The 24,219-nt window shown below is 46.1% G+C and overlaps 1 protein-coding gene across 9 annotated transcripts in view; it reads left to right on the forward strand.

Moving 5' to 3' along the window:
* pknox2 (pbx/knotted 1 homeobox 2) overlaps positions 1-24,219 on the forward strand; it is a 479,643-nt gene that overhangs the window by 259,863 nt on the left and 195,561 nt on the right. For 6 of the 9 annotated variants that reach the window (XM_070894339.1, XM_070894329.1, XM_070894331.1 and 3 more), the window contains one exon: positions 5,130-5,218. The exons of the other annotated variants lie outside the window; for them this stretch is intronic. Coding sequence is in view for 3 of the 6 variants with exons in the window: in XM_070894329.1 (XP_070750430.1) it covers positions 5,130-5,218 (89 nt within the window). In the remaining 3 variants the exon portion in view is untranslated. The remainder of the gene's footprint in view (positions 1-5,129; positions 5,219-24,219) is intronic. 9 annotated transcript variants of the gene reach the window in all.

A 24,219-nucleotide genomic window follows, 5' to 3' on the forward strand; every position in this document is an offset into this window, starting at 1 on the left:
GTTTGTTGCATCACTGATGGGTCCAATACCAGTTGTGACAAGTTGCCCTTGTTAATCATGTAGCTGATGGTACCTGGAGTTAGCGCACCCTGGCATTCATTTAAAAGCGTTCCACTACTTTTTGTTGAGTCATTTCTGCTTAAACTACTAAAGGTATGTTCTCCCTGAATGATCCACTTGAATCTTGTTTAAATCTTGTTTCTTTATTTAAATTTTTTTTTTCATTGGCTCAGGATGTGAAACAAGAGTACACTGGGCCGGTGACTAGGATGGATGGGCAGATGGCGGAACCTTAAAACTGAGAAGTAAATTTAAAGCAGATATCTGGGGGTACACCTTACTCAAAAAGTGAGAAATGTTTGGAACAATCTGCCAAATGAGGCAGTGGAGGCAGAAACAGCTGTTTAAAATGCAGCTGGATGATCTGATGGGAGAGTTGGGATATCAGAGGAATGAGCTGCGATGGACCAAAATGGTCTTTTCTTATCCTTCACTCATCAATGCAGCACTAGGGGAGTGTTGCACTGTCTGAAGTGCCGGCCTTCAGATGGCATGTTCATCTGCCCTCTCAAGTGAACGTAAAAGATCCAGTAGCACAATTCTCCCAGCTCCCTGGCCAATATTTATTCCTCAATCATCACCACCACCAAAGACAGGTTATCTGGTTATTATCTCATTTGTGGGAGCTTGCGGTGTATAAATTGGATGCCCCTACATTACAAAAGTGAGCACACTTCAAAAGTACCCAATTGGCTGTGAAGCGCTTTGGAACGTCGCATGTTGGCGGAGGTCGCTGTTTTAAGGCAAGCTATTTCTTTCATTCCGTAATAGCCAGAAATGTGGCGTGAAGCACAGACTGAACACAACCCATCAATGGTTGGGATCTTCTGCCACAGTCGTACAACTCCTGCCGACACCCCTCATCAATCCCAAAGGCTTTTTCTTTTACTTCTTTCGAAAAGATTTGGTGCTTCCATTCGATTTTTCTTTTCTCTCAGTATCAGCATGTTGAAGGGTGGTTTTTGCTGTTTAACTGCATCAAAATGCAAGAGAGTTCAATTTAAAACAAACTATGATGCTTAGTTGCAGGGTCAGTCCCCATCTATACGACCCTATAGTTAATTTCTAGCTTGTGTCTGTGTAGACTGCGCTGGAGAGATGAGCAGAAATCTGGGGAGGGGGCAGGGCTGTGGTGGATAGAAAGGGACAATACTGCCAATTGAGAATTTTAGCCAAAAGATTTGGCATAAGTTAAAAGGGTATGGGGAAAATGGGAGTAAGTGGATCGCTCTTTCAGAGCATAGAGGTGCCGTGCCCAAATGGTTTCCTTCTGTACTGTAAAATTGAACAACTACAAAGTGAGATTTCCCATTTTATATTCACACCAACCAACAATCAACAGAAGGACTTTTAACCCCATGGTCTCTTTTTTTTCTTACCAAAATAATTAATTTTTTTGAATTTAGAAAATGTCTGGTTATTATTTGAGCTTAAAGGGAATAAAATCAATTGGCATGGCCGGGGAAGAAACAATGAACTTGTATTTATATATCATCTTCAGGATGTCCTGTACCATTTGACAGCCACTTTACTTTAGAAGTTTAGTCACTGCTGTGTTGGAAAATTGTACACAGCAACGTCTCACAAATCTCAATGATAATCCATTTTTGTGGTGATGGTTGGGGGATAAATATTGTCCAGTGCCAGCACGTTGTTCCGTTCGGCATGCTCGCTGGACCTGAGCAACAAGGATCCACCCATGATGTGGGCGGGGGGGGAAATGAATCAGAAAATAATAATTTAATAATGATTTCTACACGGAGTAGGAGTTATGTTTATGGATTGGTATCGAAGCGAAGTAGATTTATTTATTGAAGGTGGAGGGGTTGAGTTGAGGTTTGGTTTATTATTTTAAGCAATGCCTCTTTAAATCCCCCACTCCCCCGCCCTGGCTGTGAATGAGCAGCTCCGAAGCGCCAGCTCAGTATGGCTCTGAGCGCCGGGTCGAGCAGACACGGAGTGGGTACCTTACCGGGTACTATTGACAACGCTGCTGTTAACGACCCGGCTGCGTTCTGCACATGGCCCCCCTCCTCCTCCCCCGGGAATGATGCTGGACAAGGGAGGTTGCCAGATAAAGGAATACCGGATCAGAAAAGAGAGGCTCAACCTATACTGCCTTGCTCTTCTTCGAATAGTACCATGGGATCTTTTCTGTCTACCTAGGAGGGCGAGCAAGGCCTCGTTTAAACATCGCTCCTGAAATGCTGCACCTCTGACAGTTAACATCCCCTCAATACTGCCCTGAAATGTTACAAATGAAGTGCTATGTGTTAGTGTTGATGTGCCACAGGAACCTGGAGAGCCTGTGTTTAAGTGTTGGTATTGACTGTTCCCTTTAAGCTCAAATAAACTACAGACATTTTCTAAATTCAAAGAAATTAATTATTTTGGTAAGAAAAAAAAAGGAGACCATGGGGTTAAAAGTCCTTCTGTTGATTGTTGGTTGGTGTGAATATAAAATGGGAAATCTCACTTTGTAGTTGTTCAATTTTACAGTACAGAAGGAAACCATTTGGGCACGGCACCTCTATGCTCTGAAAGAGCGATCCACTTACTCCCATTTTCCCCATACCCTTTTAACTTATGCCAAATCTTTTGGCTAAAATTCTCAATTGGCGGTATTGTCCCTTTCTCTAACAGTTTATTTTATGCTTTTCCGCAGGATGATGGAGCTCTGTTTTCAGCTCCAATTCAGACCACTGTCTGTGATAAAGCTGTTCCAGCTGGTTATTTTAGAGTGTGTAATTGAGATATTGTGATGTCACACCATTGATCTTGCAATCCTGCTGTGTATACGCACCTATCAAGTGATCCATAGATAAGTTGACCTCTAAAATTGTACCCAAGAAAACAACAACGACTTGCATTTATATAGCACCTTTAACATAGTAAAATATCCAAAGGCATTTCCCAGGAGTGTTATCAGACAACATTTGACACTGAGCCACATAGTGGTAGGCGATAAGGAGTGTCTTAAAAGAGGAGGGAGAGGCGGAGAGGTTTAGGGAGGGAATTCTAGAGCTTAGGGCCCAGGCAGCTGAAGACACAGCCACCGATGGTGGGACAAAGGATTTGGTGATGTGGAAGAGAAAGAAAGAAAGACTTGCATTTATATAGCACCTTTCACAACCACCGGATGTCTCAAAGCACTTTACAGCCAATGAAGAACTTTTGAAGTGTAGTCACTGTTGCAATGTGGGAACGCAGCAGCCAAGTTGCACATAGAAAACTCCCACAACAGCAATGTGATAATGACCAGATAATCTGTTTTTTCTGTTACGTTGATTGAGCGATAAATATTGGCCAAGAGACCAAGGATACTCTTCTTCAAAATAGTGCCATATGATCTTTCACATCCATCTGAGAGAGGAGACGGGGCCTCGGTTTAACATCTCATCTGAATGATGGCACCTCCGACAGTGCAGAACTCCCTCAGCACTGAACTGGAGTGTCAGCCTAAATTTATGTGCTGAAGTCCCTGAAGTGGGACTTGAACCCACATCTTCTGACTCCGAGGCGAGCGTGTTACCCACTGAGCCACAGCTGATACAGAGGCCAAAATTGGAGGAAAGCCGAGTTCTTGGAGAGTTGGTTATAGGTCCCTAGGAGGTTAGAGATTGGGAGAGGTGAGGCCACGCAAGGATTTGAACTCCAGGTTGAGAATTTTACACACTGGACCACTCCTGCTCTTGTATGTTCCATCTCCTGCTTTGCAATGCACATGGACTGAGATCGTGCCCCTGTGGCTCAGTTGGTAAAAGCATTGCCTTGCGTCGGGCTGAGCTCTGCAGACACGAAAGTGTGCTGAGTTAGGAAGAAGCCAGGAAGAAGCATTACCAGTTGGCTTCGGCTTCCTGGGTTTGAGAAAGAAAATCAGACACTGAGTTCCTGCTCCTGATTGCTGTGCAATGGACACTGCCTGATTGTAAGCGTGTGTGCGCATGTAAGTGAGTGCGTATGTCTGTGTGTGTATGGGGTGAATATGTTCATTTACCAATGTTCATCCTCACATTGTTGAGCATAAAATTTGCTTCAGCCCAAAAAAGTTTTATTTTCCCCTTAAGAGAAAACCCAAGTGTTAATCAGGCTCGCAGTCCCAACAATCGCTAACGCACATCTTTAATTATGTCTAATATGTTATTGATGGATTTTATATAAAGCGGTGATCACTTGGCCACTTTGACGTTAGACACTGAGCTAGGAGATCAGAGTCTGAAGTCCGATGGTGTGTGATAACCGTAGCCACACCAAGTCAAGTAATCTAGGAAGGGAATCTGTATCAGGGCACTTGCTGGAGATTGTGCAGTAGTGGTGTCTGTGTTATACTAAATTCCACTCGTGCACCACAGTGTAGTGTGGACCTGACCCATAAATACCACAAAACACACAGTTCAACCGCTGGTCTATGATGAGTTAGCTTATCTCATTCGAGGTGACTGGACGCTAAAACCGCATCACAGACAGTGCAACAAGAACAAGAAGAAGAAATGGAGCAAACACAGCCAAGTGACAGAGGTAGAGGAGTTTCTGAAGGTTGTGAGGCTGCAGCGGTGGACAACATGTGCTCTTGAGCCTGAAAAGGCAGATGACAGCCTGTATTTCTTTGGCACAGAAGATGAAAAGAAATATCTGCTCCATAATAAAGGAAAGTTGAAGCCTCTACGGATCGACCTAGTTCTGCAAGTGTACTTGATCGTTTCTGAAGGAATGTATTGCCGTTTTCCCTCCCTTTATTTTTCTCTCAATTTTCTATCCTTTCCTCCCCTCCTCACCGAAAGGTGTCGACTTGGGCTAGGGTACAGTTCTTCAGCTGCTGACAGCCCTCCAATACCTTGCTCAAGAGGCCATTCCTCACGTGATTCCAGATGTTGAGGTTGACCAGGCGACTCCAGAGTTGGGGCATTGCCGATGAGTCTGACATTTTTATTACTGTCCTCCCCCAACTCAACCAGGGTTTCTGAGGCCTAGTGTAGCACCCCAACTGTTGGCCCAGCTGACTGTTGTCATACAGTGTGAGGGGAAAGGCTGTGTATTTTGGTATGACATGGTTAACTTGTGTTTTGCAGGACTGCTGCTGTGTGATGCTGTGAACTGCATCTTGGTCACTGGTCTTGACCTTGAAAGCAACCTGCAGATACCAGGCTCCCAAACATCGGTGAGTGAAGGGATGAATCACACCTCCCTGCCTCCCCCACACCTCCCACTTCCCTATTTATTTGTATTGCTGATTTTAAAACTGAAAATAGAACATAAGATAAGTAAGAATAGTAAGGAGTTACGGTGTAAAGGCAAATTCGCAATGTCCAATGAGTTATTTGGGAGGAGGGCAGGATTTTCCCAAAAGTTATCATATGCTTATGCACCATGTGTGTTCCCCTGTGCTGCCCTTGGCATGTTTTGGTGGCCCATGACATGGACAGAAACCTGAGAACAGGTGTGAACCTCATCCCCTCTTGAGGAATGATGCAGGGGGAACTTGAAAGAGGAAGTGAGGGAGAATCTTTTGAAAAGTGTATGGGCTGAGATGGGGTAATTGTGTTAGAGAAATTGATGGGATTGAAAGTTGATAAATCCCTGGGGCCCGATAGTCTGCATCCCAAAGTACTTAAGGAATTGGCCCTAAAAATAGTGGATGCATTGGTGATCATTTTCCAACAGTCTATCGACTCTGGATCAGTTTCTATGGACTGGAGGGTAGCTAATGTAACACCACTTTTTAAAAAGGGAGGGAGAGAGAAAGCGGGTAATTATAGACCGGTTAGCCTGACATCAGTGGTGGGGAAAATGTTGGAATCAATTATTAAGGATGAAATAGCCGCGCATTTGGAAGGCCATGACAGGATGGATTTATGAAAGGGAAATCATGCTTGACAGATCTTCTGGAATTTTTTGAGGATGTAACTAGTAGAGTGGACAAGGGAGAACCAGTGGATGGGGCGTATTTGGACTTTCAAAAGGCTTTTGACAAGGTCCCACACAAGAGATTGGTGTGCAAAATCAAAGCACATGATATTGGGGGTAATGTACTGACATGGATAGAGAACTGGTTGGCAGACAGGAAGCAGAGAGTTGGGATAAACTGGTCCTTTTCAGAATGGCAGGCAGTGACTAGTGGAGTGCCGCAGGGCTCAGGCTGGGACCCCAGCTCTTTACAATATATATCAATAATTTAGATGAAGGAATTGAGTGTAATATCTCCAAGTTTGCAGATGACACTAAACTGGGTGGCAGTGTGAGCTGTGAGGGGGACGCTAGGAGGCTGCAGGGTGACTTGGACAGGTTAGGCGAGTGGGCAAATGCATGGCAGATGCAGTATAATGTGGATAAATGTGAGGTTATCCACTTTGGGGGGCAAAAATGCAAAGACAGAATATTATCTGAATGGTGGCAGATTAGGAAAAGAGGAGGTGCAATGAGACCTGGGTATCATGGTTCATCAGTCATTGAAAGTTGGCATACAGGTACAGCAGGCGGTAAAGAAGGCAAATGATATGTTGGCCTTCATAGCTAGGGGATTTGAATATAGGAGCAGGGAGGTCTTACTGCAGTTGTACAGGGCCTTGGTGAGGCCTCACCTGGAATATTGTGTTCAATTTTGGTTTCTTAATCTGAGGAAGACATTTTTGCTATTGAGGGAATGCAGTGAAGGTTCACCAGACTGATGGCCGGACTGACATATGAGGAGAGACTGGATCAACTGGGCCTTTATACATTAGAGTTTAGAAGGATGAGAGGGGATCTCATAGAAATATACAAGATTCTGACGGGGCGGGACAGGTTAGATATGGGTAGATTGCTCCCAATGTTGGGGAACCAGGGGACACAGTCTTAGGATAAGGAGTAGGCCATTTAGGACTGAAATGAGGAGAAACTTCTTCACTCAGAGAGTTGTTAACCTGTGGACTTCCCTGCCGCAGAGAGTTGTTGATGCCAGTTCATTGGATATATTCAAGAGGGAGTTAGATATGGCCCTTACAGCTAAAAGGATCAAGGGGTATGGAGCGAAAGCAGGAAAAGGGGTACTGAGGGAATGATCAGCCATGATCTTATCGAATGGTGGTGCAGGCTCGAAGGGCCGAATGGCCTACTCCTGCACTTATTTTTTATGTTTCTATGTAGAATGAGGTGAGCTAGAGTAGTGGTTGTAATTCAGAGGCCTGGTCTAATAATGCAGACAGCATGAGTTCAAATACACCACTCTAATTTGAGAATTTGAATTCCATTTTTAAAAATTTTGAAAAAATGATCAGGGAGCTATTGGAGAGTCAGAAAAACCCAATTGGTTCACTAATCTCCTTTTAGAGAAGGAAACCCTCCCTTCTGTCCCATCTGGCGTTAATGTAACTCCAGTCCCACAACGTGGTTGAATTTTAATTGCCCTCTGGCTTGCTATGCCACCAATCAGTTGTATCAGATCACAATTAGCAACAATAAATGCTGGTCTTGCCAGCAATGCCAACATCCCGAGAATGAAAAAAAAGGCGGGGTGAGTGGGGCTGAGATGGAGTGGGGTGTGGTGAGTGGGGTTGAGATGTAGTGGGGTAGGGTGAGTGGGCTGAGATGGAGTGGGGTGGGGTGAGTGGGTTGAGATGGAGTGGGGTGTGGTGAGTGGGGCTGAGATGGAGTGGGGGGGGGGGTGGTGAGTGGGGTTGAGATGGAGTGGGGTAGGGTGAGTGGGCTGAGATGGAGTGGGGTGGGGTGAGTGGGTTGAGATGGAGTGGGGTGGGGTGAGTGGAGCTGAGATGGAGTGAGGTGGGGTGGTGGGACTGAGGTGGGGCGGGTGTGGTGTGGTGAATGGGGCTGAGATGGAGTGGGGTGGGGTGGTGGGGCTGAGATTAGATATCATTGGATATAATAAGTGCATATATGATACTGAATTTCATTCTTCACAAATTACAAGTCGTAAAGTGACAGTCCCGACAGTCGTTGTCCCTACTTTGGGAGATTGGTCACGTGATACAGTCTCGGCCATGTCTGTTAAGCTGGTTTCCTGACATCCTATCTGTAGTTCTGCTCTTGAAGGTAGCTGTTTGGGCAATGGCCGACTGTTACACCCTCAGTTTCCCAACCTGTTCTGAACATTTTGGAACTAAACACTGCAGCTTTTGGGAGATTTAATGACATGCAATGAAGAAGATTCTTTCATTGGAAGTAATGACAGTGCTCTGCATTGTACGCTGATCTGTGCCATGGATAAGCTTTTAAGTGCTTTTAAATCCGATCACGTGAAATGGTTGGGGATATTGAACTGTACTTGTACATTTCTTATCGCTTGGCTCACGAGGGGTCAGTTCATGTGCGGGTGTCCATTTTCTCTCGCTCTGTAGAAACTAACTCCTCATCTCAATAATTTGCAAATTCCTTTTCCAACTTCGACTCAAAACAAAATAAAACTCCCCATTGTAAGTGTTGGCTCCTTACAAACAGGAAGTTTGGAACTGCTGTAGTAGTATTGATTATTAAAGGACAAACACAAAAAGGCTATGGAGTGAGGGGTGAGTGTAGATTCCTCTCCTGCTCTGTTATGGAGTGAGGGGTGAGTGTAGCTGGGTTGGAAAGGGTAAATTTGCCTACACATTGAGAATCTGGGCCAGCTTTATACTGAAGTGTGCGCCATCTGGCATGCCCAGTGCACTCGCCGTTAACCTTGAACAATGTGCTATATCTTGTATTCTTTTTGTAGGATGACTTAAAACAAAAACTAAGATAAACATTTCTTGTAAATCTCTTTGCAGTATATAAAATGGCTTTAAGAAGGAATGTGTAATTTTTTTTAAAAGAACCATTACTGCGTGTTTGATGAGTTTCATTCCGGGACCCTCGGAGCAGTGGGCCCGGTGGTCTTTAGTGTAGGGGCACGGGAATGAACCCGAAACATTGAAGGGCTAGATGGAACCAACATTCAGTTTACCATCCTGACTAGACAGATGAAAACAGAATGAGGTATGTTATGTCTCCTAGAGTCCGATAGCGTGTCTTGAACTGTTTATATGGAAACATATTGCACAGTGTTATTTTGCAGTCCGACTATCCCTGGCGGATTGCTGCCCCACAATTTGCATTTTGGTTTGGGCTCCAATCTCTCCATTCTTACTGAGCACCCATGGATTCATTCAGACCCTCTACAAGATGATTGTTTTTACTGCTTCCCGAACCCATCCTTCTCTTCCCAAGAAGTGAATTGCATTGATTTGAGAGTGAATCTGGGTTGAACAATCAGCCAGGATTCCTGCTCCCGATTGCTATCCCAAGAACCCTCTTGGAAAGTGTGCATGTACTGATGACAGGTGAGATTAGGTTTGCTCCTCACTGTGACGACTTCTATCCTCCTCTTCCGCCCCCATTTCCCCATGTCATTGTCCAGCATTGCACATGAAGAATGATTACTTGGGTGAGCAATGAGAGGCTACCTGTCACATGTGAATCATTACCCCAGTAAGAGTGAGTGAGAGAGAAAGAGACCGGCAAACTGCTTCTAAAAGAAAACCCTGATCACGCGGTGAGAGAATAGCTCTGTAAATTTATTTTTCTCGAGTTGAGAAACCGAAGGCCTGCAGGGCAGGAAACCACTCGGGTTGGAAAGAAGATAACACCAAGGAGAGAACATTAAGCTCGTTAGAAAGTAGAATTAGATGAAACAGTTTTACAAGCCCGAGTATTGTAGTAGGAAGGGAAGACTGGGGGATGTGAGGAGTTACACAGTTTTGAGGTCTTGGGAAAGAACAAGTTGAAGTAGGAGAGGGTCTGATGAATTTTGATTACAACACAGTGAGGGCGTAGGATGTAGAGGAGACGTGGAGTATGTAGGATGGTATATTTGGCATAATGGACAAGAGAGAAAAGTTTAGAGCAGCACTGACAATAGTCATATCGATACAGTAGAGTATGACAAGAGAGTTTGGAGCCAGAATAAGCTATCAAAAATCTGGGCTCTCCTTTTATATCCATATTGAAGCTGCTTACTTTCAACTTCTCATCCACGAGCTTGCACGGGTGTGGACTTGGATTCATGAACAAGAGGTGCTCTCTTAACAGAAACCCATTAACAGCCCCCCCCCCCCAACCCCTCGCCCCAGAATGACTCATACTGCCTTGTAGTTGTGCACTCAGTTCAGCAGTGAATGGTGAACAGATTAAGGTGAGGTGCGTGCCCTGTAACTTTGAAACCCATAATCTGATTGAAAGGTGAGGCACAGGTCTGGCTGCGCTCCCAGGCCCTCTGGATGAAACATGTGTTTATTGTAGGTGTGAATTAATTCCAGAGTTGGCAAAACACAAAACAAAACAACAGTGATTGCTGCCGGGAACAAGTTATGTGCGTCCAGAGCCAACAGCAAGGGACTGAGCCAACTGGTGCAATAATGTGGTGAACTAGGTCCGAAGGATCAACGGCCTAGAAAGACTGACTGCAACATCCTGGGATTAAATCGATGATTTGGTATTGATGAAGGTGAACTGGCCTGAATCCTGTGGTCTGTAAGTTCTTGTCTTAATACATGATCCGTATTTTTTTCTTTCAGTTCCCCTCCCTCCCTTTTTCTTGGGTATGGTTTCACATTGGACACTCTTCAAGTGCAGGCCTCATCGGCTCTTGGACTGTGGATAGCATCACAACTGAGGCTGATTTTGCTACTTGTGCAAAGGCCACTGCATCATAATCAGCAGCACAAATCTTGGCTTCTCTCTCTCTCTCTCTCTCTCTCTCTCTCTTTCCCCCCCCCCATCCTCTTTCTCCCCTCCCCACCACCCTTCCCTTGACCCCTCCACACAATACTCTACTAAGATAGCTAACTCAGCAGCACACCACAAGGTACTATTATCTATTTATCCTTGACCCCTCTGTCCTTGCAAACATCCCCAATCTCCAACCTTCCTTTCCTCTCTAAAGTCCTAGAAACATAGAAAATAGGTGCAGGAGTAGGCCAACCGGCCCTTCGAGCCTGCACCACTATTCAATAAGATCATGGCTGATCATTCCTTCAGTACCCCTTTCTTGCTTTCTCTCCATGCCCCTTGATCCCTTTAACCGCAAGGGCCATATCTAACTCCCTCTTGAATATATCCAATGAACTGGCATCAACAACTCTCTGTGGCAGGGAATTCCACAGGTTAACAACTCTGAGTGAAGAAGTTCCTCCTCATCTCGGTCCTAAATGGCTTACCCCTTATCCTAAGACTATGTTCCCTAGTTCTGGACTTCCCCAACATCGGGAACATTCTTCCTGCATCTAACCTGTCCAGTCCCGTCAGAATTTTATATATTTCTATGAGATCCCCTCTCATCCTTCTAAACTCCAGTGAATACAGGCCCAGTCGATCCAATCTCTCCTCATATGTCAGTCCTGCCATCCCGGGAATCAGTCTGGTGAACTTCCGCTGCACTTCCTCAATAGCAAGGATGTCCTTCCTCAGATTAGGAGACCAAAACTGAACACTTTATTCCAGGTGGGGCCTCACCAAGGCCCTGTACAACTGCAGTAAGACTTCTCTGCTCCTGTACTCAAATCCCCTTGCTATGAAGGCCAACATGCCATTTGCCTTCTTCACCGCCTGCTGTACCTACATGTCAACCTTTAATGAGTGATGAATCATGACACCCAGGTCTCACTGCACCTCCTCTTTTCCTAATCTGCCGCCTCCCAAGTCCATGCCCACAATTCCATGTTTGATTCCCTCCAATCAGATTTGCACCCCTGCCACCCTACATAAATATGTGCTCCTCCAAAACTCTGCTTCCCGTATCTTAACCGCACCATATCCCGTTCACCCATCACCCCTGTGCTTGCTGATCGACATTGGCTCCTGGTACGGCAACACCTCTATTTTAGTCTTCGCATCCTTGTTTTCAAATGCTTCCACGGCTTTGCCCCTCCCTATCTCTGTAAACTCCTCCAGTCCTACAAGCCTTCGAGATCTCTACACTCCACCCAATTCTGGTATTTTTTTTGTATCCCTGATTTTAATCGCTCCATCACTGACAGCCATGCTTTCAGCTGCCTAGGCCCGAAGCTCTGGTATTCCCTCTGCTAAACCGCTCCACATCTCTCTCCTCTTTTTAAGAAGCTTATTAAAGTCTACCTCTTTGACCAAACTTTTGGACTTCTGTCGTGATATATCCTTCTGTGCTTCAGTGTCAAATTTTGATTGGTAACCTCTTGGGAAGCAACTTGGGACGTTTTGCTACATTAAAGGCGCTATAGGTTCTGTTAAAGGTTCTGTGCTGGGGCCCCAGCTGTTTACATTGTACATTAATGATTTAAACGAAGGGATTAAATCTAGTATCTCCAAATTTGCGGATGACACTAAGTTGGGTGGCAGTGTGAGCTGCGAGGAGGATGCTATGAGGCTGCAGAGTGACTTGGATAGGTTAGGTGAGTGGGCAAATACATGGCAGATGAATTATAATGTGGATAAATGTGAGGTTATCCACTTTGGTGGTAAAAACAGAGCGACAGACTATTATCTGAATGGTGACAGATTAGGAAAAGGGGAGGTGCAACGAGATCTGGGTGTCATGGTACATCAGTCATTGAAGGTTGGCATGCAGGTACAGCAGGCGGTTCAGAAAGCAAATGGCATGTTGGCCTTCATAGTGAGGGGATTTGAGTACAGGGGCAGGGAGGTGTTACTACAGTTGTACAGGGCCTTGGTGAGGTCACACCTGGAGTATTGTGTACAGTTTTGGTCTCCTAACTTGAGGAAGGACATTCTTGCTATTGAGGGAATGCAGCGAAGGTTCACCAGACTGATTCCCGGGATGGCGGGACTGACATATCAAGAAAGACTGGATCAACTGGGCTTGTATTCACTGGAGTTCAGAAGAATGAGAGGGGATATCATAGAAACGTTTAAAATTCTGACGGGTTTAGACCGGTTAGATGCAGGAAGAATGTTCCCAATGTTGGGGAAGTCCAGAACCAGGGGTCACAGTCTAAGGATAAGGGGTAAGCCATTTAGGATCGAGATGAGGAGAAACTTCTTCACCCAGAGAGTGGTGATCCTGTGGAATTCTCTGCCACAGAAAGTTGTTGAGGCCAATTCACTAAATATATTCAAAAAGGAGTTAGATGTAGTCCTTACTACTAGGGGGATCAAGGGGTATGGCGAGAAAGCAGGAATGGGGTACTGAAGTTGCATGTTGAGCCATGAACTCATTGAATGGCGGTGCAGGCTCGAAGGGCCGAATGGCCTACTCCTGCACCTATTTTCTATGTTTCTATATAAATGTAAGTTGTTGTTGCGCAGTTGGAGCAATTAGCACCCAATTGTTTGGCAAAATGTTACAAACTTGTTTATTTGAGTATTTGCACTTGCCAATCGAGATCACTTCCCCGGAGTCCAGTATTGATTGATTCCATTGGACATAGCTAGGGGATTTGAGTATAGGAGAAGGGAGGCCTTACTGCAGCTGTACAGGGCTTTGGTGAGGCCTCACCTGGAATATTGTGTTCAGTTTTGGTCTCCTAATCTGAAGAAGGACGTTCTTACTATTGAGGGAGTGCAGCGAAGGTTCACCAGACTGATTCCCGGGATGGCAGGACTGACATATGAGGAGAGACTGGATCAACTGGGCCTGTATTCACTGGAGTTTAGAAGGATGAGAGGAGATCTCATAGAAACATAAAATTCTGACGGGACTGGACAGGTTAGATGCAGGAAGAATGTTCCCAATGTTAGGAAATCCAGAACCGGGGACATAGTCTAAGGATAAGGGGTAAGCCATTTAGGACTGAGATGAGGAAAAACTTCTTCACTCAGAGTTATTAACCTTTGGAATTCCCTACTGCAGAGTGTGGTTGATGCCAGTTCATTGGATATATTCAAGAGGAAGTTAGATTTGGCCCTTACAGCTAAAGGGATCAAGGGGTATGGAGAGAAAGCAGGAAAGGGGTACTGAGGTGAACCTTTCCAATTGCTTGTTCATCCTGGGGTTCATGTTTTTCTGGGAGTCTCTGAAGCTGGGGCAGCAGATTGATTTTAGGAAAGTTCGGTGAAGTTTATAAAGAGCATTCTGTAAAGTTCATCAACCATCGCACAGCATCACCAAGCTTCAAGGCCTCTGGTAAAATACACAGTCCTACTTATCAGTGTCCGTAGTCTATTTGTAGTCTGAGTCCTCAGTTACTGTCCACTACATAATGCTTATAAAATGACAATTGTGAAGGCAGAGACTCAAAGGTCAGATGGAAATTCTCGTGGCTACCAGCAAGTCTGCTCCAAAAATCTATGGGTTAGACTTTCTCCTAATGATCGCTGGGCTATCACCCATCTGGCGCCCAAATAGGCAGGCTATCGCCCATTTCAACTTAAAATTGGAAAGTTGGGCCGTTACATCGCCCAATGATCGCCGGCCCAACTTTCGGCACACAACATTTTGACATCGCCGAGGTGATCGCCCACCACAACCTTCGCCACATCGCCGGGCTGATCGCTCGCCGAGGAGATCGCTGGAGAAAAACTGCTCCGAACTGGCACTGTTCGGCAGGACCTGGCACTATGGACGCCATTTTGAACATCGGAGGAAGTGAGAGGCTGCTTGAAGAAGGGGCTTATGAGGCAAATTAATTTGTGAGATATTTTACGGGCCTTATTGACTCTTTAGCAATCATCTGCTCTCATTTCTATTTATTGAGGGCAAATTTAGGGCATTTATAGCAATAGTGATGGGGCTGTAACTTCTCTACCAGTATTGGTCACTAATCACATGCTGCAGACTGAAGATATATTGAAGAAGGCAGACAGCTGCGGAGGAGGAGACCTTATACCCGATGCACTTACAGGAAAAAGTGATCATACCTGAACTTGTCTGATAACACGTGCCTTAGGAGGCTGTGCTTCCGAAAGGAGGTCATCGCTGAGATATGCAAGCTCATCAAGGGAGATCTGCAGCCTACCAGCACCATCAGGACTGCACTGCCCGTCGAGGTTAAGGTTACTGCAGCACGATCCTTCTACGCATTAGACTCTTTTCAGGCCTCAGCTGGCGACATTTGCGCTATCTCTCAGCACGCCACACATTGCTCTATTCGACAGGTGACTCAAGCCCTTTACGCACGCAGGCTGAACTTTATAAGCTTACCTATGACTAGGGAGGCACAGACTGAGAGGGTTCTGGGTTTCTTGAGAATAGCAAACTTCCCCAAGGTGCAGGGAGCAATAGACTGTATGCACAATGCCCTGAGAGCACCTTTAAAAGATGCGGAGGTGTTCCAGAACCGAAAGGGATTCCACTCCCTGAATGTGCAGCTCATTGGCGACCACAACCAAATAATCATGGCAGTAAATGCAAGTTTTCCAGGCAGCATCCATGGCATGCACGTCTTGCGTGAGAGCACTGTCTCTGACCTGTTTAAGAGTCAGTCACAAGGCCATGGCTAGATGCTGGGGAATAAAGGATATGGCCTTGCCAGCTGGCTCATGACCACCTTCCTGCGCAATCCCCAGATGGGAGCCGAGAAGCGCTACAATGAAGGCCGTATAGCTACACACAATATCGTCGAAAAGACACTTGGAGTGCTGAAGCAGCGCTTCAGATGCCTGGACCACTCTGGAGGCAGCCTACAATACCACCCTGACCAGGTCGCTGAGTTTACTGTTGTTGCATGTTGGATGCATAACCTAGCTATAAGGAGAGGACAACAATTGCCGGTCCACCTCAGGAGAGAGTTGAGGCAGATGAGGAGGAGGAGGAGGATGACGAGGACCTCAGGGAGGACAATCAGCCTGGAGATGCCCCGTGGGAGTTACGCAGCTGTAAAACTCTTGAGTCAGCAGCTCATAAATGAACGCTTTGCATGAACTTACATTGGTGACAGTTGCAGTTGCGTTACATTTCATCCTTGCCTGGCCTGGCTATTGTTTTCCAAGAATTATATTCATGTTATACCTTACATTATTACAAGATAGTGCATGACAATTGTAAAATTTCAACTACATTTTTTTAATAATTTGCAAAATTGTCTAATTTATTTCTTAATAACATCCCCCTCCCCCAACAGTCACCCAGCAATAACATTCAAAAAACACCCTCCCACCCTCCCAACACCCCCAACATTCAACACCCCCAACATTTAATAATAACAACAACTATAACAATCCCCCCTCCCTACCTGCGGCCACACTTCCCTCCAGGTCCTACACCCCTGCCGTGTCCTAGGCCCCCGTTTTGATCCCACAGTATGCGTGCCTGCATGACTTGCAGTAGACGGACCTCAAAGCATGCTGCTGTTGGTGGGTGGGGGAGGGAGGGTGAGGTGGCAGGATCCTTTCAGGGGATGGCGCATGTTTTATAATGCAATAAATGCTTCCCTTGTTTTCTATAAATAATGAACAAAAACACTGCTATAACTTTTAACAGCACCCATAGTTATGGCATCACCATAACTGTGACAGTTAACTGTGACTGTAGTCGTGGCACCATCCCCCCCCCCCCCCAACTTGCGAGAGAACAGCTCTGCAGGTCGGGCTATAAAAGAGCTGGAACGGCATGCAACTTCAACCTCCAGCTCGAGCTGCTCCAAATATGCAACGATTTTGAGATGGGCGACTGGGTGATGTCATCAAAACCCTGGTCGCCGTTTTGGAGTGTGAGCAGGAACATCGGCAGGACACAGGTACAGAGGAGTGGATGAGCGGCGACAGATCGTGGCGGAGGTGCAACAGATGAGGGTACAGGGCCCAGAAGAGGCTTGGACCCAGGGGCAGCCTACACTGTGTGTGCACTAGGTCCGTGCAGCAGAGCTGGTCTCCAGACGTCTTGAGTAATCCTTGACACTGGACCAAGACCTAGCTCTGTCAAGCCTGTGTAGTGGCTGATGTGCAACAGTCACCACACGCACAGGCATCTTTCACCCCCTCAATTGGAGTTCAGGACTGGAACATCGGGTCCTTCATTGAGCAAGTCATCCTCGTTTGAGGGGCCGCCTATGATGATGATGGTGGAGGAGAAGACATTTCTAACAAAATGACTTCCGAGCCAGAAGGAAGTTCTTCCTTCTGACTTGCATTTGTGCTGGCGTTTGGTGGGACAGCGCCTTGGAGGGCAGTGCCGTCTTCCGTCACTGCGGCATGCCGATGGAATTGAAGGCGGTGGTCTGCTGGCCCATTGCCATAACCATGTGCTCGATACCCTCCGGTATGCGAGCGGACATTGTGGCAATGTTCGCGTTCATCACCGTGAACGCCTGGAGGAGCTCTCGACTCAGGTCGACGCTCTCCCTGCACAGTGCAGCCATGTCCTCCTTAGGATTTGCCCGTCGCAGCGCGTGCCGACCTCGCTGACTCAACCTCCTTGGGATCGGCGTGGGCACTGTTGGACGCATTGGGGTCACCTGCTGCAAACCGCTTGGCCCGCTACTACTTCTGTCAAAGTCGAAGCCGGCGATGTGGCCACAGGTACAACAGATGAGACGATGCAAGGGTCATCCTCCTCCGTCTCCATCTCCATCTCCTCCTCTGGCTCCATGGTCTCCTCCTCACCATCCGTGGGAATAATCACCTGTAAAGGGACAGGGACAGGTGCAGCCTCCCTTTGCGCCTGTGGAGTTGGACCTGCAAAACACAATTGAGCTTATTGAGTTATTAGAACAGAAGGGTACACATTCTTGCGCTGCGCTGGCATACGTAGGAGGAGCAACAGTATTGAAATGGTTGGGAACCGAGAGACATTGTGTATTATTACATCATATGGTAGTACATCTATGTGGAATTCAGCCATGATGGTGGAGCAGGCTCGAGGGGCCAGATGGCCGACTCCTGCTCCTATTTCTTATGTTCTTATGTTGTTAACCTGAGAGTAGTACAGAAGCTGCATGCATAACATGACATCATTCATATATTATAATGAAATGCCGTTACATTACTTTGAATTACAACTGCTTTACACATTACTTACGTGACGCAAGGGATCTGCACCACCACGGGTGGTGACTGAGTGACTGTGGGTGCCCACCAGTGCTACTGCACATTCCTCGAGGTCCATTAGGATGGTCAGCTGGGCAGGGCCTCCTCCTGTGCACCGGCGCTCAGCCCGATTCTTAGATATTTTCCTCTGCAAACGCGACAAGAGCATGGCATAAGCTAATTGACTAGGTAGTATCATGGAAAGACAACGTTATATGCTAATCGGGTGTGTATCCACAATTGATGCATGGTTATAACAAAGATCGTGTTTAGGATCTAACTCTTGACACAAACATCTCGACTACAATCTCCATGCAGGGCCCCCGGGGGTGGGGGTAGAATCAGGACAGCTGGTGAGCTCGGCAATGACGGGAGCTAATGTCCCAAAGTGTCCCAGGGCAGACAGTGAGCCAGGGCAGCTCTGCCCCAGTCCAGGCTGGGTCACTGTGTGGATTTATGGATTAGAAACTGGACTGAAATAACGACATTCGAGCTGCTGTACATAGTTTTAAGATGTTCTTTTGCACTTTTTAATTTGCACTATGGGTAGGTAGAGGTTTTTAAATCACCATTCTCACTGATGATGAGAGACTGACACAGTGGGTAAAGGTGACAGGACCCCCCAGTGCTCAGTCGTGCACCAACGTAACCCAAAGGGAGATGATGCCAAAATTAGACTGAAAGGGTGCAGGTTCAGAACCGTGTCCAAATCTTAGCAGGGAATCTACACAAGAATACCCAGCTTGATTTCAATCCGGCAGATTTACATATTCAATGGATCATTCCAATTTAAAATCTATTTAATACATACTCTTGCCGAAGCAACATATATGTTCCACCACTTGCAGCACTGGTCCGATCCCCTCGGCTCATGGGACACCGAGAACACCACATCGGCGATCTCGCCCCAATTTTTTAATATGTCCGGGGTGGAGGTTTCCCATGTCCACCCCGGGTTAATTGGCCCCACCTTGAGTGTGCCCCGGACAAGGGCCTCGTTGGCCTTGTTGGAGAAGGGTTTTGCCTTCCTCCTCCCCTCCACATCCTGGCCAATCTCCGACACTTTGGACATTGATGATTATTTTGTCTCGCTCGCTCCCTGTGTCACTCTCCCTGTGTCACTCTCCCTGTGTCACTCTCCCTGTGTCACTCTCCCTGTGTCACTCTCCCTGTGTCACTCTCCCTGTGTCACTCTCCCTGTGTCACTCTCCCTGTGTCACTCTCCCTGTGTCACTCTCTCTCTGTCACTCTCTCTCTCTCTCTCTCTCTCTCTCTCTCTCTCTCTGTATCTCACTCCAATCCTCCTCTCTCTCTCTCTCTCTCTCTCTCCCTCCCTCCCTTCCTTTGCTTCTGCGCATGCCTGGATGACCTCTGACCATTTGAATCGCAGGAAACCTTTGCAAAAAAAATTCATGCGCAGAAAGGCCGTTGCTCGGGACGCCTTGCCTTCCACATTGCTGGGGCCCATTTCGCATTGCTAAGGCCCAATCTACATCGCTGAGCTATCGCTGGGCTATCACTGGAAAAAAAATGCCGAAAGTTGCAATCCGAAAAATGGGCGATCTTCCAGCGATCCTGAGAGCTGGAACATCACCCATTTTTTGGGCCCTAGCGATCTAAATAGAAAGTCGAGCCCTATGAAGGTGCCACTGCTTGCACACTGATGGGCTACATGGCAATGTATTAACGATCCGTAAACTCTTGTGCTGGAGCCGGCACAGAGATGTGTTCCGCTGTGTGTGGAAGCTCAAGGCGATAATATCTTGTATTGATCCCCTCTCACTGGCATCTTTGCTGCTGTATTGCTGCACACGCCCATACTTCAGACACACATCCTGCTGCAAAGTGCATGGGTCTGAGCATGGCACTGTTGGCGTTGTTGCGGGGAGCATCCCATCATGATAGGTGAGATCTTGTGGATGAAGGAATCGAGTACATTTTGAAACTCCTTGAACTTGTGGCTTTTTTCCAGCAAGGGAAAAACCTAGAATATAATCACTTTATAGGATCACAGACATTCCAGCGAGTCCATAAGAACATAAGTACATAAGAAATAGGAGCAGGAGTTGGCCATTTGGCCCCTCGAGCCTGCTTCGCCATTTAATAAGATCATGGCTGATCTGATCATGGACTTAGCTCCGCTTCCCTGCCCGCTTCCATAACCCTTTATTCCCTTATCATTCAAAAATCTGTCAAGCTCCACCTTAAATATATTCAATGACCCAACCTCCACAGCTATCTGGGGCAGAGAATTCCACAGATTTGCAACCCTCTGAGAGAAAAAATTCCTCCTCATCTCAGTTTAAAATTGGCGTCCCCTTATTCTAAGACTATTGCCCCCTAGTTCTAGTTTCCCCTATGAGTGGAAATATCCTCTCTGCATCCACCTTATCGAGACCCTTCATTATCTTATATGTTTCGATAAGATCACCTCTCATCCTTCTGAACTCCAATGAGTACAGGCCCAACCTACTCAACCTATCTTCATAAGTCAACCCCTTCACCTCCAGAATCAACCTAGTGAACCTTCTCTGAACTGCCTCCAGTGCAAGTATATCCTTCCTTAAATACGGAGACCAAAACTGAACGCAATACTCTAGGTGTGGCCTCACCAATACCCTATACAGTTGTAGCAGGACTTCTCTGCTTTTATACTCTATCCCCCTTGCAATAAAGGCAAACATTCCATTTGCCTTCCTGATTACTTGCTGTACTTGCATACTAATGTTTTGTGTTGCATGCACAAGTTCCCCCAGTTCCCTCTGTACTGCAACGCTTTGCAATTTTTCTCTATTTAAATAATAATTTGCTTTTCTATTTTTTCTGCCAAAGTGGATGACCTCACATCTTCCCATATTATACTCCATCTGCCAAATTTTTGAACACTCAATTAGCCTGGCTATATCCCTTTGCAGATTTTTTGTGTCCTCCTCACAATTTGCTTTCCCGTCCATCTTTGTGTCATCAGTCCAGGAGTTTATTTAATCCTAGGGCACTGTAAATCCCCACTTCAGTGCCTTTGTGGGATCTTATGGATCAGTTTTCCCTTGACCTTCATGGATTGCTAATGGGAATTCCATTGAACAACGTCCACATCGGAACTATTAAAGGATTGCCAGACATCCACCCATTGCAGGATTTTGCATAAGTAAAGTTTTTTAAAAATTTAATTTAGATTCGTGTGAATTTCTGATATTTGACGCACCTGGTCCTAATGTAGATTGAACGGACTCTCTTTTCTTCCCAGAAAGATGATCCACACTAAAAAGGATCAAAAAGGAAGAGAAAGTCCAGCTGGTTGCAGCAATTGGGTCAGAGGTTATGAAGTCACCAAATTGGATTAGACAGGAAGCACTTAGACCCATGAGGAAGGAGGCAAAGATCTCACTGATTTTTAGTAGTGAATTGGTTTTGTGTACAGATAATGTTCAGCAAAATATGTAATTGCAGGTGCACCCACAAAAGAGCTCTGACTTCTGGTTTAACTGGATCTGTACAAACACAGAGAGTGTATTTTCCTCCATTCAATAACTTTAGTGGAACAAGTAGATATGAGAATCAAGTGATCGTTCCTATTTTATATTTGCATTTATTTTTCATTAAAATTTACGAGCGGCAGATGACTTATCACATAACCTAACTGTCATGAGGGTAATATTGACCACTGCCATAGCAACCATGAGTTTTATTAATCTACTTGGTGTTGTTTCAGTTTAAATGTCTATTCAAAGTGTGTTTCCGAGCAGGAGTAGGCCATTCCTCCATTCAATAACATCATGGCTGATCATCTACCTCAACTCAACCTTCCTGCACCGTCCCCATATCTTTTGGTTCCCTTAGTAGCCAAAAATCTATCAATCTCTGTCTTGAATATACTCAATGACTGAGCATCCGCAGCCCTCAAAGGGAGACAATTCCAAAGAGTCACAACCCTTTCAGTGAAAAAATCCTTCCTTATCTCAGATTACGAGTGGAGAAACATTCCTGACAGTCTGGTACCTCAAACCAAGAGGAAACAATTTCAAAATGGAATATGTTAGCATTTTATTGTGTGACTCAATTTTTTAAATTTCAAGAAGTTTGGGCCCCGATATTTATGGTGGGGGGGATGGGAGGTGGAGAATCATAGAGACCAGGAGGCCCAGAAATGGGGGTAACTAGAGGTCCTGACAAATTTAACAGCAGGACCTCATTGAGAGAGCGAGAGAGCGTGAGAGCGTGCATCGGGCAGGAACATTAGGGGGTGGTGCCATCAAGTGGACGGGAGAAGGTTGTGTGCCAGGAGGACATTGGGTGGGGCGGCATCGGGGAGAGGGTCTCGAGGTTGGGGGGGTGAGGGGGCGATCACATGGAGGGACACAGGTTAGCTTGGGGGGCCGGTGGGCAAGCATTCCTACTCCTCCTGGCTCAGAACAGTGCTGGAAAGGCACTTACCTGCTGGATCTGGCAATTCTCTCCACCTTTCAGCCTCCAGGTTTCCAAGTGCTGGGAAACACGGGCCACAGGATTTAAAAATAAAACTGGTTACATTTGAGGCATGTAACCTCATTAAAATATTTTAATTATGGATCTACCTCCAGAGACCAGGTTAGTCACCTGCCCCCCAACCCGCCTCCTTTAAAACCAGAAGTGTAGGCGGTTTGGGTTTCAGATGTTTTTAATTTTTAACCCTCTCTCCCACCCATCCTGCGAGATTAAAATCCCCCCTTGATGAAATTCCCCCCCCCAATGCTGAAAGAAAAAGAAAGAACTTGCATTTATATCACGTATCACCCTCCTCAGGTCATCCTGATATATGGTACAACTAATGGCTTACTCGAGCAGCGGTCACTGTTGTCATGTCGCCCCTCCCTATCTCTGTAATCTTCTCAGCCCCACAACTCCCCAAGATATCTGTGCTCCTCTAATTCTGCCCTCTTGAGTATCCCTGATTATAATCGCTCAACCATTGGTGGCCATGCCTTCTGTTGCCTGGGCCCCAAGCTCTGGAACTCCCTGCCTAAACCTCGCCGCCTCTTTACCTCTCTTTCCTCCTTCAAAACGCTCCTTAAAGCTCTTTGACCAAGCTTTTGGTCACCTGCCCTAATTTCTACTTATGCGGCTCGGTGTCAACATTTTTATCTCCTGATACTCCTGTGAGGCACCTTGGGATGTTTCACGACGTTAAAGCGCTATATAAATACAAGTTGTTGTTGTTGTACAAAGATCCTACAACATCAATTGAATTAATGACATGGATGTGGCTTAGTAACTGACAAAAAGGAGGAATTCAGCAGCCACACCTTAGGAAAGAAAAACTTGCTTTTATATTGGGTTATGTACATCATGTGGCAGCCAGTTTTGTCCATACACAGGGAAGTCCTACAAATAGTAGATGTGATGGATGACTAATTGTTTTTTCTAAAGGACTGCTTGAGGTCAAGTTGTTTTCCAGGCCACTGGAGGACTCCCTTCTTCTGTTCGAGTTGTGATGTTAAACATCTACCTCAACAGGAAGACTTGGTTTGTAGTTGATATGTCCTTACTATACAGTATAAATGCACACGAGGCCCATACTTGAGAGAAGGTCACTCTGTGACCAGTTACCTTTATTACCAAGACCTCAAGTGATGAAGGTGGGTGGAGCTTCACCTTTTATACCTGAAAGTCCAGGTTAGGAGTGTCTCCCACATGTTCGCCCCTTGTGGTCAATGTTCTCAAGGTGTACAACTGAGGTCAGCTTATACATGGGTTACAATGATAGTTGAATACATGAAATCACCTCCCCCACCAAAGTCTTATTGGGATCTCTGGTGTTTTACGCTCCCTTATAGAGAGCCTGAGTTGGGGCTCCGGTTGTTGGGCACTGAGTGTCTGCTGTTTGCGGTGCCTCAGGCCTGTCCAGACTGCCCACAGTGACTGGGCTCTTCTCCACTTGGTTCCGGTGTTCGGTCACCTGTGGTGGAGTAAACTCTACGTCGTGTTCTTCCTCAGCTTCTTCTATGGGGTTGCTGAACCTCCTTTTAGTTTGATCCACGTGTTTGCGGCAGATTTGTCCATTGGTAAGTTTAACTACCAAATCCCTATTCCCCTCTTTGGCAATCACAGTGCCTGCAAGCCATTTGGGCCCTGCAGCGTAATTAAGGACAAAAACAGGGTCATTGACATCAATACATCGCGCCCTCGCATTTCTGTCATGGTAGTCACATTGTGACTGACGCCTGCTCTCAACAATTTCTTTCATAGTAGGGTGTATAAGGGATAACCTGGTTTTGA

The sequence above is a fragment of the Pristiophorus japonicus genome, chromosome 11, assembly GCF_044704955.1.
Source record: "Pristiophorus japonicus isolate sPriJap1 chromosome 11, sPriJap1.hap1, whole genome shotgun sequence".
Taxonomy (NCBI): domain Eukaryota; kingdom Metazoa; phylum Chordata; class Chondrichthyes; family Pristiophoridae; genus Pristiophorus; species Pristiophorus japonicus.